Source organism: Pyxicephalus adspersus, unplaced genomic scaffold, assembly GCF_032062135.1.
Source record: "Pyxicephalus adspersus unplaced genomic scaffold, UCB_Pads_2.0 Sca2, whole genome shotgun sequence".
NCBI classification, from domain to species: Eukaryota; Metazoa; Chordata; class Amphibia; order Anura; family Pyxicephalidae; genus Pyxicephalus; species Pyxicephalus adspersus.
This window is the reverse complement of record NW_027317009.1, coordinates 13,043-27,121: the sequence shown is the minus strand read 5'-3', so window position 1 is coordinate 27,121 and position 14,079 is coordinate 13,043. Positions and strand designations below refer to the sequence as shown.

Genomic DNA, 14,079 nt, shown 5'->3' with positions numbered 1-14,079 from the left:
ACTTCACGGCTGGAGATCAGAGGAGCAGGACATGTCCCCAGGACCTGCGGGGACCAGCAGGACAATGGGGGATGCCCCCCTTAGGTTAAAGAGACCCCTAGTGTAACTCAGGATTTTCACTTTTTGCAGGTAAATTCTACACCGAGTCACACTCAGGATTACCACTAGGGGGTGAAAGGGGGATATGATCACCCTATATAGATATATAAATGGTCTATAATGAGAACTCTCCTCCCAAATTTTCACTCTGAGATCATTACAAAGAACAAGAGGGCACTCTTTGCATCTAGAGGAAAAAAAGTTTAAGCCCTGGATAAGAAAGGGATTCTTTACTGTAAGGTCTGTGAAAATGTGGAATCAGCTTCTTCATGAAGTAGTTTCAGAAAGTTCTATAGATTGCTTTAAGAAGAAGCTGGATGTTTTCCTAGAAGCATAGAGTGTAACTGGGTATTAAGGCATTAAAGTAAAAATAACAGTGACTGTTGATCCAGGGAACATCCAACTGCCTCATGGAATCAGGAAGGAGTTTTTTTCCCCTATTCAAGCAAATTGTACCAGGGTTTTTTTTGTCTTCCTCTGGACCAACTATGTCTTATTGGGTTTTATATCTGGGATATTTTTATTTCCCTAGTGGTTAAACTTGATGGACTTATGTCTTTTTTCAACCTGATCTACTATGTAACTATGTGAACAGTATAATATCTTATTTCTATCAATTTATTTGTGGCATGTCCTCAAAGACTGTGATGTCTGCCATTTTTATCAGCACTTGGTAAAAATGTAAATGTACCTGCAGAGAATGGCATAAATGCTTCACTCTTTTTAAAACAGCCATTGCTGTCCAGGAAATGATTGGGGTTAAATGAATTGGGTGTAGAATACTTCTTGGGGTCGTGATGAACAGAACATAGTAATGGGTAGACGTCTGTACCCTAGGGACATACAAAAGATTTATGAGTAACTATGAAAATGATTTATTGCATTCTATAATGTAAAACAATATTTGAACAACTGTTTGGATTGTACGCTGATTAAGTAGAAAAAAGTCATATAAAATACAGATTAGTAAAATATAAAACAAGCACTCTAATGTTTTGTTTTATTTAGATCAAAAGTTATTCAACTTTCTTAAAACAATTCTAGTGTTTGGAAATGTGTTTATGCTGGAATTCACTACATCAAATTCCACAGAAATATTTTTTCACAATGAGAAGTTACCTACCTTAGGAATGGTATATCCCTTGAAGAATACATCCTTTTTCACCATGTGCACAACATTAATTGGGAGGATATCACTGAATCTCTGGATCTCATGAATTACGGCATCCGTATACGGCATTTTGATCCGGTCTTCAATTTTTGGGATGCGATTTTGTCCAATCACCTGATCTATTTCTTCAATTACTTTCTCTTGAGTAAAATTTTATCATAAATAGAAATGATGAAGAAAAAAACAGAGTTTTATTTCTTCTGCTCCACCTACTCTAGATTAATGAACACTAAAGTCTGATTTGTTGCCAAGGTAATGAACCTCGATATTTAGTTTAAAAATGTTTCACTGCTAAGCGTTCATCAATATTTACCTTGTATTTCCGGATATCGCATCAGCAGGAGAAATCCATGTCTTAGGGTGCTGCTAACTGTCTCCGTTCCACCAAAGAACAAGGTAAGTATTGCCTTTATCATATTGTTTGTATTAAAATTAGAATTGCCTCTTTCCTGAAAGCAAAAATATTACAGTAATAAATTGGTTGGTGCAGAAGAGAAAAATAAATATGCTATATGTAAAAAAATAGATCTTAAAGTGACCATTGCAAAAAAGTTATTTCTAAAAAAAAAGTGCAGGGGAACTCAGATGAACTCTTAATGGGGATACTCCTTTGAGAGTTCATCTGAGTTCAGTTCCCATGGTCACTGGGCTGTACTTATCATTGAAAAGTACAGCCCAATAACCGTGGGAACCTGCGGTCACAGCTGAATGGAGGCACATGGGTGTCTCCAATCAGCTGTGACTGCAGGCGAACTAAGATGAACTCTCAATTCAGCGAGAACATGACCTAGTGGCCAATCAAAAGGCCGTTCTTGCTTACATGTACTGTAAGTGAGAAAGGACTGATTTGTTGCAAAATCGAAATGACAAATTTCGCTCTCTCATCCCTAGTCCTGATAAACGTTGATAGAAGATAGATAACTAACTGAAGTTTCTTTAGAAACCAACATTTATGAAAATGCCTGAAAGTAACCTTTAAGGAGTTCTTCCAACATTCCCAATGCCTCTATCTGCATATAAATTTAGATCAACTCTTCTTAAATGAACAGATAAATCTATGAGGAGATTAAAGATGGTGCAATAAATTCATCTACAATGGGAGACGTACCATATACAATATCAGATGAGGGTTGCAGGGGAAAACAATTGCAAACACAGTGCTGAGATTTGGCAGATTGGGAGACGTACCATATACAATATCAGATGAGGGTTGCAGGGGAAAACAATTGCAGGGGAAAACATAGACAATCTAACTGTAATATTCTGGCATGATCTGCCTTATCGAGTGTGTTGAACAAGCTAATTGGCTGGGACATGGGCTACACAACATGTCATATATTTTAACAATGATAAAAAGAAAGGGAAAAAGACTACATGAAGAGAAGGAAAAGGTAAAAAAAAGGGTAGGAATTCCAGTGTGGGTGAAAAAGAGGGGGACCTCAGGGAAGGACGCAGAGAAGAAAGAGAAGGAAAAAATCAGTCAGGCATCATCAGGGTAATGCCAAGAAGGTCTCAAGTACCAGAGGTCACCAAAGCTACAAAAGGATTTTTCTCCTGAGCGGTTCATTTCTGTCCAGTTTTATATGTTTAAAAGCGGTACATTGTTTTTCACGAAAATTTGTTTTACAGTATAATATAATAGTATGAGTAAAAAAGTTTGAAACACAAAATCATGTCAAAATAATAAAATAAATAAATTACAAAAAAATTAAAAAAATATACTCATACTTATATAATACACTATAAAAAAATGTTTGTGAAAGACAATGTACTGCTTTTACACATTTAAATCCACTGTACTGCATTCAATACAGTTATTTTGTATCGAGTGCAATACAAATGGATTTGAATTTCCCAAACACCGACGCCATCGGGAACTCCCCAGTGACTCATACAGTGCAGAGGAAGCCGGCCGGAGGAAGAAGTAAGACGGACATCGCAGAGAAGGACAACGCGGGACACCGGCGTATCTGGTAAGTAGCGATTTACTATTGCTTCCTATAGGTTTATCTACCCTGAGTGTGACTCGGGGTTACCGCTTTTAGCATCTTTTTTTCTACCTCAAGTCATACTTGAGGTTACCGCTCCCAGAAGGTTTAAAAGGGGTCAAGAATTAAAGAATAATAATCTGTGGTAACCTTAAAATGGTATGCTTCCTTCTTGGTCAGCAATGCGGATATACCCCAAGTATCCGTTATAATATATATAAACCCTCTCTAATGTTTCCTTGCAACTTTGTATGATTTCTGAGTTGTTATGTTTCTGTGTTTTTATATAAAAGACCTTAAAAATTCCTAATAAACGCATATTTGAACAAAACAAACATTTCCAATGGGAATGAATTTTTCAATAAAGTATAATATGCAAACTGGAATCCATTGTTCACAATTATATTAGTAATCTCGTATTTTTCAAAATTGACAATAACGTGCTTCTTGGAATCCAGTCCACTTCATTAGATTCATAAATTCTATACCATCTTCAACCATGCTCTTCAAGTGAATTATTCTTTTAATAGTTGTAAGCAGACACTAAAGGAAAATATATCAATAAATTATTATACAGTAGGGTAGCCAACTCAAAATCTGAAAAGATGGAGCATATTTTTAATTGCTAAAGAGTTTAGCATAATGCTACCAGACATACATTTTAAAATGATTACTAACAGGAAATATTAGCCATCCATTAAGGATTTGCTCTATAAAATCTCCAAATCCCCTGTGAAGATGACTGATATGGGCTTGATGAGTTACCCCTAAGGGTCACACTATGGATGCGATTACAGGATCCACACTGACTCGGGAGTGCCTACACTCCCAAGCTTTATCAGTTTCGCCCATCCCGCCTGTCAGGAAAGAGCGACTTAATCATCCCTGGCTATTTAACTAACTCAGACACAGCACTCAGTGTTCATGAAATGTGTCTCCACTACAGCTGAGCCCCTTAGCTCTGCTAAGCACTTCCTGTTGGTTAGTTCAGTGTTTCCTCTATCCAGTTCCCGTATTAACCCCTTGTTGCCCAGTCTGTTGTTTCCAGTCTATTTCCTTGTGCTGTTCCAGTGTTCCTCTCTGTCTGTGGATATCCCTGCATCACCTGTGCCTCCTGTTGCTTCCAGCGTCTCCTGTGTTCCCTGTGTCTGCAGTGGCCCCTGTGTCACTGGCGTTTATTTCCTGGATCCTTGGTATTTGACCCCTGGCTTGTGACCAGACCTCTCTTGCTTGCCTTGACAATTCTCCAGCTTAGTGATTTGGTGTCTTCCTGCCCACCTTGGTGTGCCCAAGTACTGCAACCTAGCTGTAACCAGCAGTGCTACATCCTTACCACTAGAGGCTCTGGAGAAGGTCTGGGTACTGCTTAGATTCTGTGTCTTAGCCCTTCTCAGGGCTTAAACTCTTTTTGTGCAAGTTGTAGTGCCCCCTAGTGACCCTGTCTCCCCAAGCTTGACAGAAGAGATTTACCTAATTTTTTCCTGATTCATGAAGTGACAGAAAGTGATGGAAAATCCCCACAAGACACAATAAAAATTAAACAAGCAAAATTGACAAATAACAATTAAACATGTGTGCTGGGTTCCGAAAAACACTCCCTTTCTCTTTTATTAACTGTAAAGGGTTTCACCCTCACCATTTTCCTTTACCTGTAGAATAACTATGATGTCTTATAAAATTTTTAGGCATGCTTTTATTTTTCTTACCTTTGATAATACAAAGAAAACAAGTGATAAACAGGCATATAATATTCCTTCCTTACTCTAAGAAAAATTTACAAATAAGTTTTAGGTATGTGTAAAGTATAAAAAAACAAAAACAAATCTTATTGATAAAGGCCTTTGGTGTGAGGCAGGGATCCAGGGTCACTCATTCCTGAAAAAGTTCTTAGGGCTGGTTTGACCTAAGGAATTTGTCTTTTTGAACCTGACATGTTGTTTTTTCCTTTGAATTTGTCCGCTTGGAAGCATTTTGGCATATCGTGGGTTAAACAACCCAGGCGACTGTTTCTTGCATCTCGGGTTTGATAGGGATATCCCATTTTGTTCCTTCCCACCACCAGTTCATACCATTTCTGCATGTCATTTTGTGTACTGATTGCTCTGACTCTCTACCTATAACCCCTAAAAAAGCCTTCTGGCGAAGCACGTCGAATATATATTTAGTAACATCCAGCTCCCAGTCAGCAATACCACCCCTAATAACTGCCAGTCAAAAGAGAAAATTTCCATTGGTTTGTGGTTGTTAGTGACTTTACTAAAATGTGTAAAATACAGTTTACAAATCATGCAAGCATGGTATTAATTAAAAATGGCAGTTTTTCATAAATTACTAGGTTGCATCAGCTAATGTACAGCCCTGCGTAACATGTTGGCGCTATATAAATCCTGTTTTTTATTATTAATAATATTAATCAGTTTAAGAATTCAATATGGAAAAAAACTATTCCCTAGCTACTCCATAAATTACAGTAAGAAACATTACAGAAAAGTACTGGGACTAGAGAAGAGTAACATATTTCTCCGAATCCATACAAGGAAGTTCATTTTTGTACTCTTTTATAGCTAGTCCACCAAAATGACACAATGTTTTTTTTTTAAAAAGCATTGAATCTGTCTTTGGGGGAAAATCTTCCAGGTCCATGTGTTTTAATGGCGGTAAATGATTTCAGACAGGAAAAGTTTTAGTGAATGTCAGATTCACTGATTTATAAAGAGACCCCTAAATGGTCTAATCAAATAAAACACGTTCAAATGGATTCACACTTTTTTGTATTTTTGACCCAAATGGGCTCCAGTAATAAGAGACATCTATTTAGATTAATTAAGATATGGTGCACTAGGAAACCCTAGCTTAACTGCAAATGATTTGTCTGTAATTAAATAGTAAAGTTCTTTAGGATGAATGTTAAGAAATAAACAGCTCCATACAGCAAAACCTCCAGTTCCTAGCCAGCGGTGACCTCCAGTAACATCCAGCTCCCAGTCAAAAATACCACCCCTAATAACCGCCAGTCAATAGAGAAAGAGAGAGAGAGTTGTGAGACTACTCCAATACAACACATCCAAATGGATTCACACTTATTTATGTGCATTTGTTAACATGCAAATACAATCAATGCAACATATGTAAGTTAATCATGTACCTTATAGAATTGATGTAATGTATATTAATCAATATACTGACAAATGTGTACTGCACCTCCTCCTGAGGAAGGGGACTAAGATTGTGTGAAACGCGTAGATCAATTTGAAACATCCTTATCTGGGTGTTTCCTAGGAGCTCTGTATTGGTGCAACTTCATGTTTTCATACTTAAAAAAGCTGTTTATTGTGGTTAAATTTATGGTACAATACTAAATAAAGTGATATTGATATTTTTATTATATGGTTTAAAGGTTAATTTAATCAGTTTTAAAAGTTCTGGTATATGGTAATTCACCAAATGACATATACAGCTCAACTATTGGGATGTGGCTATGTGCATTGTAGCTTAAGAGGAGTTAAAACCTTTGTAAACTGTCAGAATTACTGCTTTGGAAGGATTTAGAAATACATACGTGCGTGATTTTTTTTAATACATTTGGGGTCCAACCTTGGAAAACTTTTGGTTTGGGTTCTGTGAGAACTAAACAAAACTGGTGTCCTTCTCCATTTTCCCTTCACCTGTATTATCGAAATAAATTTCAATTTCCTAAAATCTCAACTGTGATAGCTTGTAATATGTTTCTGGATGCAATGATTTTTCTTTCTCTTATTAATATTAGGAATGCGTTCTTCAACCTATTTTGCCAGGGTACATTTTTTAGTGTTCCATATTCTAGGATCTGTCAAGAGTACACTCAATTACGCACCGTACACACGCACCGAGGTCACCGGGGCACTACAGGTTAATCACACACTCTTTTCAATGATTGCAACCTTGGCCTGACACAAGCACAAGTATATGGTGATGCTCATCAAGGTGTGTTGTTATGTGTAATGTGTACAAACATTCATTATAAAGTGCAGTTCAATGTACTTTACAAACATGTGATGATACAAATTAACTTTGGATGTATTTCCATTGATTTATAATACATCAGGGAGAAATAATGCATGGGAGGGAATCAATCTGAATGAGTTTCAGTGGAATTGTATATAGGCAAATTTCAGGGGGACTTTCCCAGAAATTCTGCACGGAGTGGAAAAAACACTTTCTGCTGCAGAACCAGTTCCAATTTCCATGTTTAAAAGTGCACCACTCATCTCTGGATCGATAACTAAACATCTACATGCTGACTTTTTACTATTTGATACTGTAGATGTATGACCAGCTTAATCATCAATATCTTCCAGATATCAATTTCCTAACTGCTTACTAGGATGCACCTACTAATCAGCTCCTTTTTTACTTGATTAATGCTGCCCTCTCTCCCTAACCAACAACAGCAGGGAGAGATTATTCAGTTTATGACCATCATTGGAGCTGTATTCCTCAACTGTTAAAGACTGATAGCACAGTAACTCCATAGTATTTTTAAGAAAAGTTTTAGGTTATCTCTTAAAACAATTATTTTTTTTTCTGTATCAATAGACTTTGCTTGTGATACTTTGCAAAGGTAGAGAAACATTTTTTATAGCTAAATGTTAAAACCATGCCAATGAATTGCTTAATGTTTGTAATTATAAACATTTTATTATGCATGCAATCGGGGCAATTTGTGCCAAGAAAGAAAATTGCTTAACCAGTTATTTCTTACCATCATTTAACAATTAATAATTACCAATTAAATTGTTATTTTAGTGGATTTGAACATACTGTTCCCATAAAAGATGGACATCACATGGATAAGCACCCTGCTCCTGGGCTTTATTATCTCCTGTGTCATCTTCTCATCATGGAATGCTTTGTATCGGAGACGTAACCTTCCACCAGGACCAACACCACTGCCCATTGTTGGCAATGTCCTACAGATACGAAGAGGGGAACTTGTCAAATCCTTCATGGAGGTCAGTTAAAATAGATACATTTCTAGAGATTTTGATTTATTGCTAATATGACCAATCTCCCGGGATGAGAGGCGTTAGCAGATTCATCTGTAAGATTCCAACATCTTGATCTTATAGTGATCCAGAAGGCTGGCCAGCCAGTAATAATCCCGGTTTTTGATGCTGCAAATGTGGGGGTCCCTCCATAGGCATCGCAACATGTGGACACACATATGAAAGAGGGGTTCCCTTGGCTCATCCTCCTCCTGTCCCTCAGTAGGCGCCAAAACACCTTCCTCCTCATCACAGCAGCCCGAACATGGTCTCCCTCATCATCAACATTATAATCATTTTCCTCCTCCTACCCCTCTTAAAAATCCTGATGCTGGCCAGTGTCCCTTCTTGCTCCTCCTGATGCTGGCTGTGCGCTATGGAGTGTGATGTCACCTTCATCCTCCTCCACCATTTCTACCCCTCCTCTCCTATCACCACTTTCCATCAGGCCACACAGGGTATTATCAAGCAGAAAGATGATGGGTATGACATTGTTCCAGCCTGACCGCTCCCGACTCGTTTGTGGCTTGCTCATAGGGGGCCAGTACCTTATAGTACAGTTGTGGTGGTATATCAAGGGCCCTAATGCCTCCATGCACCACGCTGACCAAGCAATGGCAGATGGCTAGCTTTTGCTCACAGAGACACTGGAGCATGTGCAGGGTGGAGTTCCATCTAATCACATTGTCACAAATGAATCTATGCAGTGGTAGCCTCTGTTGTCGCTGGATCTTGCTATGCACTGCAGCGGCAGTACGGGATTGGCGTACATGGCTGCAGATAGAGCAAGCCTGTTTTAGTAAGTCCTGCAGTCCTGGGTACGTGCAGAGGAACTTCTGCACCACCAGGCTCAGAACGTGCACAAAGCAGGGCACATGTGTTATGAGGCCCATGCGCAGCGCAGCCACAAGGTTGGTCCTATTGTCGCACACTATGTTGCCTGTTGTAAGCGGGGAGGGCATCAGCCAAGCCTTAACCTCTCTGTGCAAATCAGACAAGAGTTCCCTGGCGGTGTGACTTTTCTAACCCAAGGACACCAGTTTCAGCACTGCCTGGCAACGCGTGTGCTTGAGGGAGCCGTAGTGACGTGCCTACTTAACCACAGTGTCTCCCTTCTCCTTTCAGGAGTGTCGAAAAGATAGGGGTTGGTGGTGGAAGGAAGGAAGAAATAGGAGGAGGGAGAGGACATGGGTGGTATATGCTTTCTCACCACACCCCTAGGTTGGGGTACAAGGTGCTGTAATGCCTCTTGCAGACTACCGCCCACTGAGCTATGCAAGGCCACCCAGTGAGCGGCAAAGGACAGGTAGCATCCCACTCCATGCCTGGTTGTCCAGCTGTCCATGGTGACATGGATTTGGCTAGACACCAAGAATGCCAATGCCCGGGAGAGGTTATGTAGGTGTATGTAAACTGGGTACAGCTGTGCGGGTGAAGTAATGCCTGCTTGGTATATTCCACCACCAATCGGCAAAGGCCATCAGGTCACGAAAGGGAGCAGAGTCCACAATGCTGTATAGCAGTAGCTGCAAGCCCAAAAGTTTGGCTAGAAGCGAATTGAGTTCCATGACTCTTTTGTTGGTTGGGCTCACATGAGGCAGATTTGTGGCCTCTTCCATCCCCAGTCTGTTGTTGCTGCCTTTCCTCTACGTCTGTTTCGGAACTGCTGCTAGCCCTTACACGCACCGATGGTTCCCATGTGATATCACAGTTATCATCATCCTCATTTTCATTTAAGCCAACACCTGCACATGCAGCCACTGATCCAGAACCCTCGCCCAGCAGGTGCTGACCGCACTCTCCAAGGGTCTCAAAGTCTGCCTCCTGCTCTGAAATTTTCACCGTCAGATCCTCATTCTGTTCGTCAAACAACAAGGGAGAATCATCAGGAGATACAGGCACAGCTAGCCACGCTAACTCCTGTCTTTGCTCCTGTCATGGCTGTGCTGGTTTCTGCTGAAGAAGAGCCTTGCTGCACTTGAGGCCCCTGAGACCCAGTCCACAATACTCTCCACATGACGTGGCTGTATGATTGTAGTACGCCCTCTCAATACATCTATCTGCGTACTGGTGCTCCGCACACATCTCGGACCTGTTTGACCACTTGTGTGCTGCTTTCAACAGTTTGCTGCTGCTGCTGTCCTACAGTGATGGACTCCCGGGGAGTATGCCCCCTGCCAGATGTGGCAGGTCGCCCAACTCCACGCCTTCCCCTGTGTCTACCACTCATCTTTTTCTTATTCGGGCAAATTTAAAAATTTTAACATTTAAGATAACACTCAAAAACGTGCCTGAAGGAAACGTCCTGGTGTAGTTTAGGCCATTGGAATGCATGGGGACTTCAATCATGGGCTTTAAAAGCCTCAGGTTAAACAGTCTATGTAGATTAAGCCTTACTAATGTATGATAATTGTCTAAAGTACATTATAATAACTCATATAAAAGCAGGGAATTAGAAGTTTGTGTTGAAGTCTTCTTTAGCTGTCTCATCAAAACTGTATTTAAGGAGAATCAGTATTGGCACCCAGTTATATATTGGAGAAACCTCCAGCTCGTCCAGCTGTAGGTTTTCTAAAGATACTTTAATGTGGACTGACATAAAAAGTGCTCCTAGTTTTCCCCCGAGATATGACATTTTTTTCTGGTCAGTGTTATGGAAGCCATTGTGGGATACTTTTTATTATTTCAATATTTCATATAATTCAAGACTAGGCAAACAAGTTGGACAATTTCATAGCTGCTGATTTTGTTAATAGATTAGTCTATGCTCTATATCCTTACTTCCTTACAGTCTACTCTGTCTACTTATATTCATATCTTTAATTTGTTAGGGTGGTTTTAACAAACTGAATAATGAAGTTCTGAAAATAACACACAATGTATTATAAAAATACAATATCCAGTGCTGTTATGGCTTTGCAAATAACCTGCTTTCAAAAAGATGAATTTTCAATTGAGTGAGAATTTTCAATTGATATAATTCTAAATATCCTTAAAATGTCCTTTCCATACCAGAAAAGTCTCTCTAAGCAATCAGCCTATTTGAAGGTGAGAAAACCGTTGAGTAAATATTTAGAAACTAAAAATTGTATTCACTCTCACTTTGGCATTGCTCTTATGTAAGTGTTGTAAAACCTTGAAACACACAGTGTTTCATGTAGATACACTGAGTATAGTGTATCAATAATACAATCACTGTGCATTTAGGACTTAAACTAAAAGGTTTATAGAATTGATGACTGGTGAGTGTAAATGCAATCTTTATTTGCCATCCCTAATATTAATTTGCAAATGTTTGTTGTATACCTTTTACTTACCAATCCCAGTTATACAATACACACACAGTACAATGCAATGGAAACCCACCTGATCCAATGACTCTACCAGTCCACCTCTCTTAATATGCAATTTTTTTTTTCTTAAATGACAACTTAACCATTCCCAAAGCTATCCTTTAATGAATGCTATCACCCCCCTAAGTGCAGGTGCATTAGTCTTTTACTTGACTTTGAACAACTTTTGCCTTCTCATAACCTGAAAAATGCGCATTCAAGAACACTAAGGAGACATCTGATGCATTTCATGCACTTTTCATGCAACTTGTCAGTCATCTTGCTGTCTGCTGCACATCTTTTATCTGTAATGTGTAATTATTTTTATTACATTTGTTAATAAATGCATTTTAAGGAAAAATATTTAGGTGCTTTTAGCAGAAACTCTGTTTTAGCACTAAGAACGTCTTAGTCAAGACTTGTGCCAAGTAATATGTTTCTTGGATGTTTTAGTTTGGCCTTTTCAAAAATGCATCAAAGAGTTGTTAGATGGGTATGATAAGCACTGAAGGCTCATGGTAAACACTGGAAAAAATAAATCTTTCCAAAAATGTTGAAACTTAGACTATCAGGATGGTATTTTTGGGCAATTATTATTGGTATTGTCTAACACCAAAGAAAAGGAGGAGATTTATGGATTTGAACTAATAATTATAACTTTGGAACAAATATAAAAGGGGTTTGGGTCATTTGGGTTGGTTTTTGCATCAATATCAATGGCAAATACCAATATCACGATTGTTTTTGAAGTGAGTTCGGATGATTAATGTATGAAGACAACGAGGACAGCTTTAGCAATAAGGTAGGATAAATATGGAGGAAATAGACCCAAGATCTGTATTTTTCTTGAGGTTCATTTTAATTCCAGATAACAATTATGTATTTTTAAAAAACTGAAAAGATTTTGTAATTCTATACCACTGTTTCTTGACCATAAGGGAACCCCTTAGAATAACTTTCAGCTTTTCAGGGTACCCCTGATTTAGTTACTATACTGACAACTCTTAGTACACTTGTTTTTTATTCAGTAGAATAATGCTTCTGACAATGCTAGCCATTGGGAAAAAAAGCCCCCTTACATACAACCCTGACTAAGAAATTATGCCTATACAATACACTGTTAATCTTTTAACACATACTTGTTAAACAACAACAGGGGCACTAGAGGTCAATTAACCTGCATGATGCAGCCCTGGAAATCCTTCTGTTCGGCGAGAGCTCGACCTCTCGGCGAATCAGGAGGCCCTTCTTGCTTACATTTTCAGTATGCGAGAAAGGCCCAATTCACAGCGAGATCGAACTTAATATTCATCCTCACTCATCCCTAAAAAGGACACCCGTTTCTACTCCTATGTGGCAGCACAAAGCCATTTTCCAAGCACCAGCACTGTCACACAGAGTAAGTCACACATTCCTGCGTGCCTTGAAACATTTTTTTCATTTATTTATTTGATGGCTAAACAGAACTGAGGTAGAGCAATAGAAAGGTAGATACCACATATTCTTGCAAATGAACCAAGTTTTTTACTCAAGTATAAACCTAGAATACAAAATGTGGATTTCACTGCTAACATTTAAAACAGTAATCAATAGAAGTACCAATACATTTAATGTATATATCTCAATGGCATGTTACTTTTAAAACATTTATTTAAATGGGGAAAAAATAATTAGAAATAACACAGGCTTAGTTTTTTCCCCCTGTATAAGTTAAAGTGTTTTGTACTTCTGCATTGTGATGTTATGATGAGTTGCATACGCTTAAACGGTCTTTTGTGGATTATTGTTGGCCAAAAGTGTCTGGTGCCTTGTCCTTATGAAAGGTGTATAATAAACCCTTTAATGCAATAATATATCAATAATAAATAATGTTTGTTACACATTTTACATAAGGACACAGGACCATCTAGTGGTATGAACCAAGTATAACCTAATCTTTATCTGATTTACCTTTGAAGACAAATACAAATTTAGGTTAATCCAGTATATTCTGCAGGCAGTGGAGACATTACAGCAATCCTGTTGATTTGACCTGCACTTTAATTTGTAGTGCAACATTAATAAGGACTTCTAAAATGTTATTCTTCCCACACAATAGAATAGGAAGAAGGTTTGATAAATAGGTTTGATTGGTTTGGAGCCCTTTTCTGGTTTCTCTATATTAAAACCCTACATTAATGATCATGATTTTGAAATTCAATATTGATAATCTAATCCTAATGTCAAGCTATTATAAAGTTAACCTGTAATTCTGTACATTTTGAAAAGTTTCCTACAGAAAATAGAAATTAACAGTAAATGACCATGCAGGTCAGTGTTATAGTAAGTAGATCCTGTTGCTTGCTATCAATATAGAATTTCCTGAATTTGGCAGCCTCAGGATTTGGGAACAAGTGTCGATGTTCCAGCAGTAGTTTACTTTACAATTTAATTTCTAAATGGTGAAACAGCTGACTGCACTGATT

General features: G+C 38.5%; 1 protein-coding gene across 1 annotated transcript in view; it reads right to left on the bottom strand.

The window, feature by feature from the left end:
• LOC140344771 (cytochrome P450 2B11-like) overlaps positions 1-14,079 on the bottom strand; it is a 55,713-nt gene that overhangs the window by 40,438 nt on the left and 1,196 nt on the right. Inside the window, exons 2-5 of the mRNA XM_072431976.1 lie at positions 9,963-10,139; positions 1,584-1,719; positions 1,223-1,410; positions 791-932 (exon numbers count right to left, since the gene is read on the bottom strand). Coding sequence (XP_072288077.1) covers positions 791-932; positions 1,223-1,410; positions 1,584-1,719; positions 9,963-10,139 — 643 coding nt within the window. The remainder of the gene's footprint in view (positions 1-790; positions 933-1,222; positions 1,411-1,583; positions 1,720-9,962; positions 10,140-14,079) is intronic.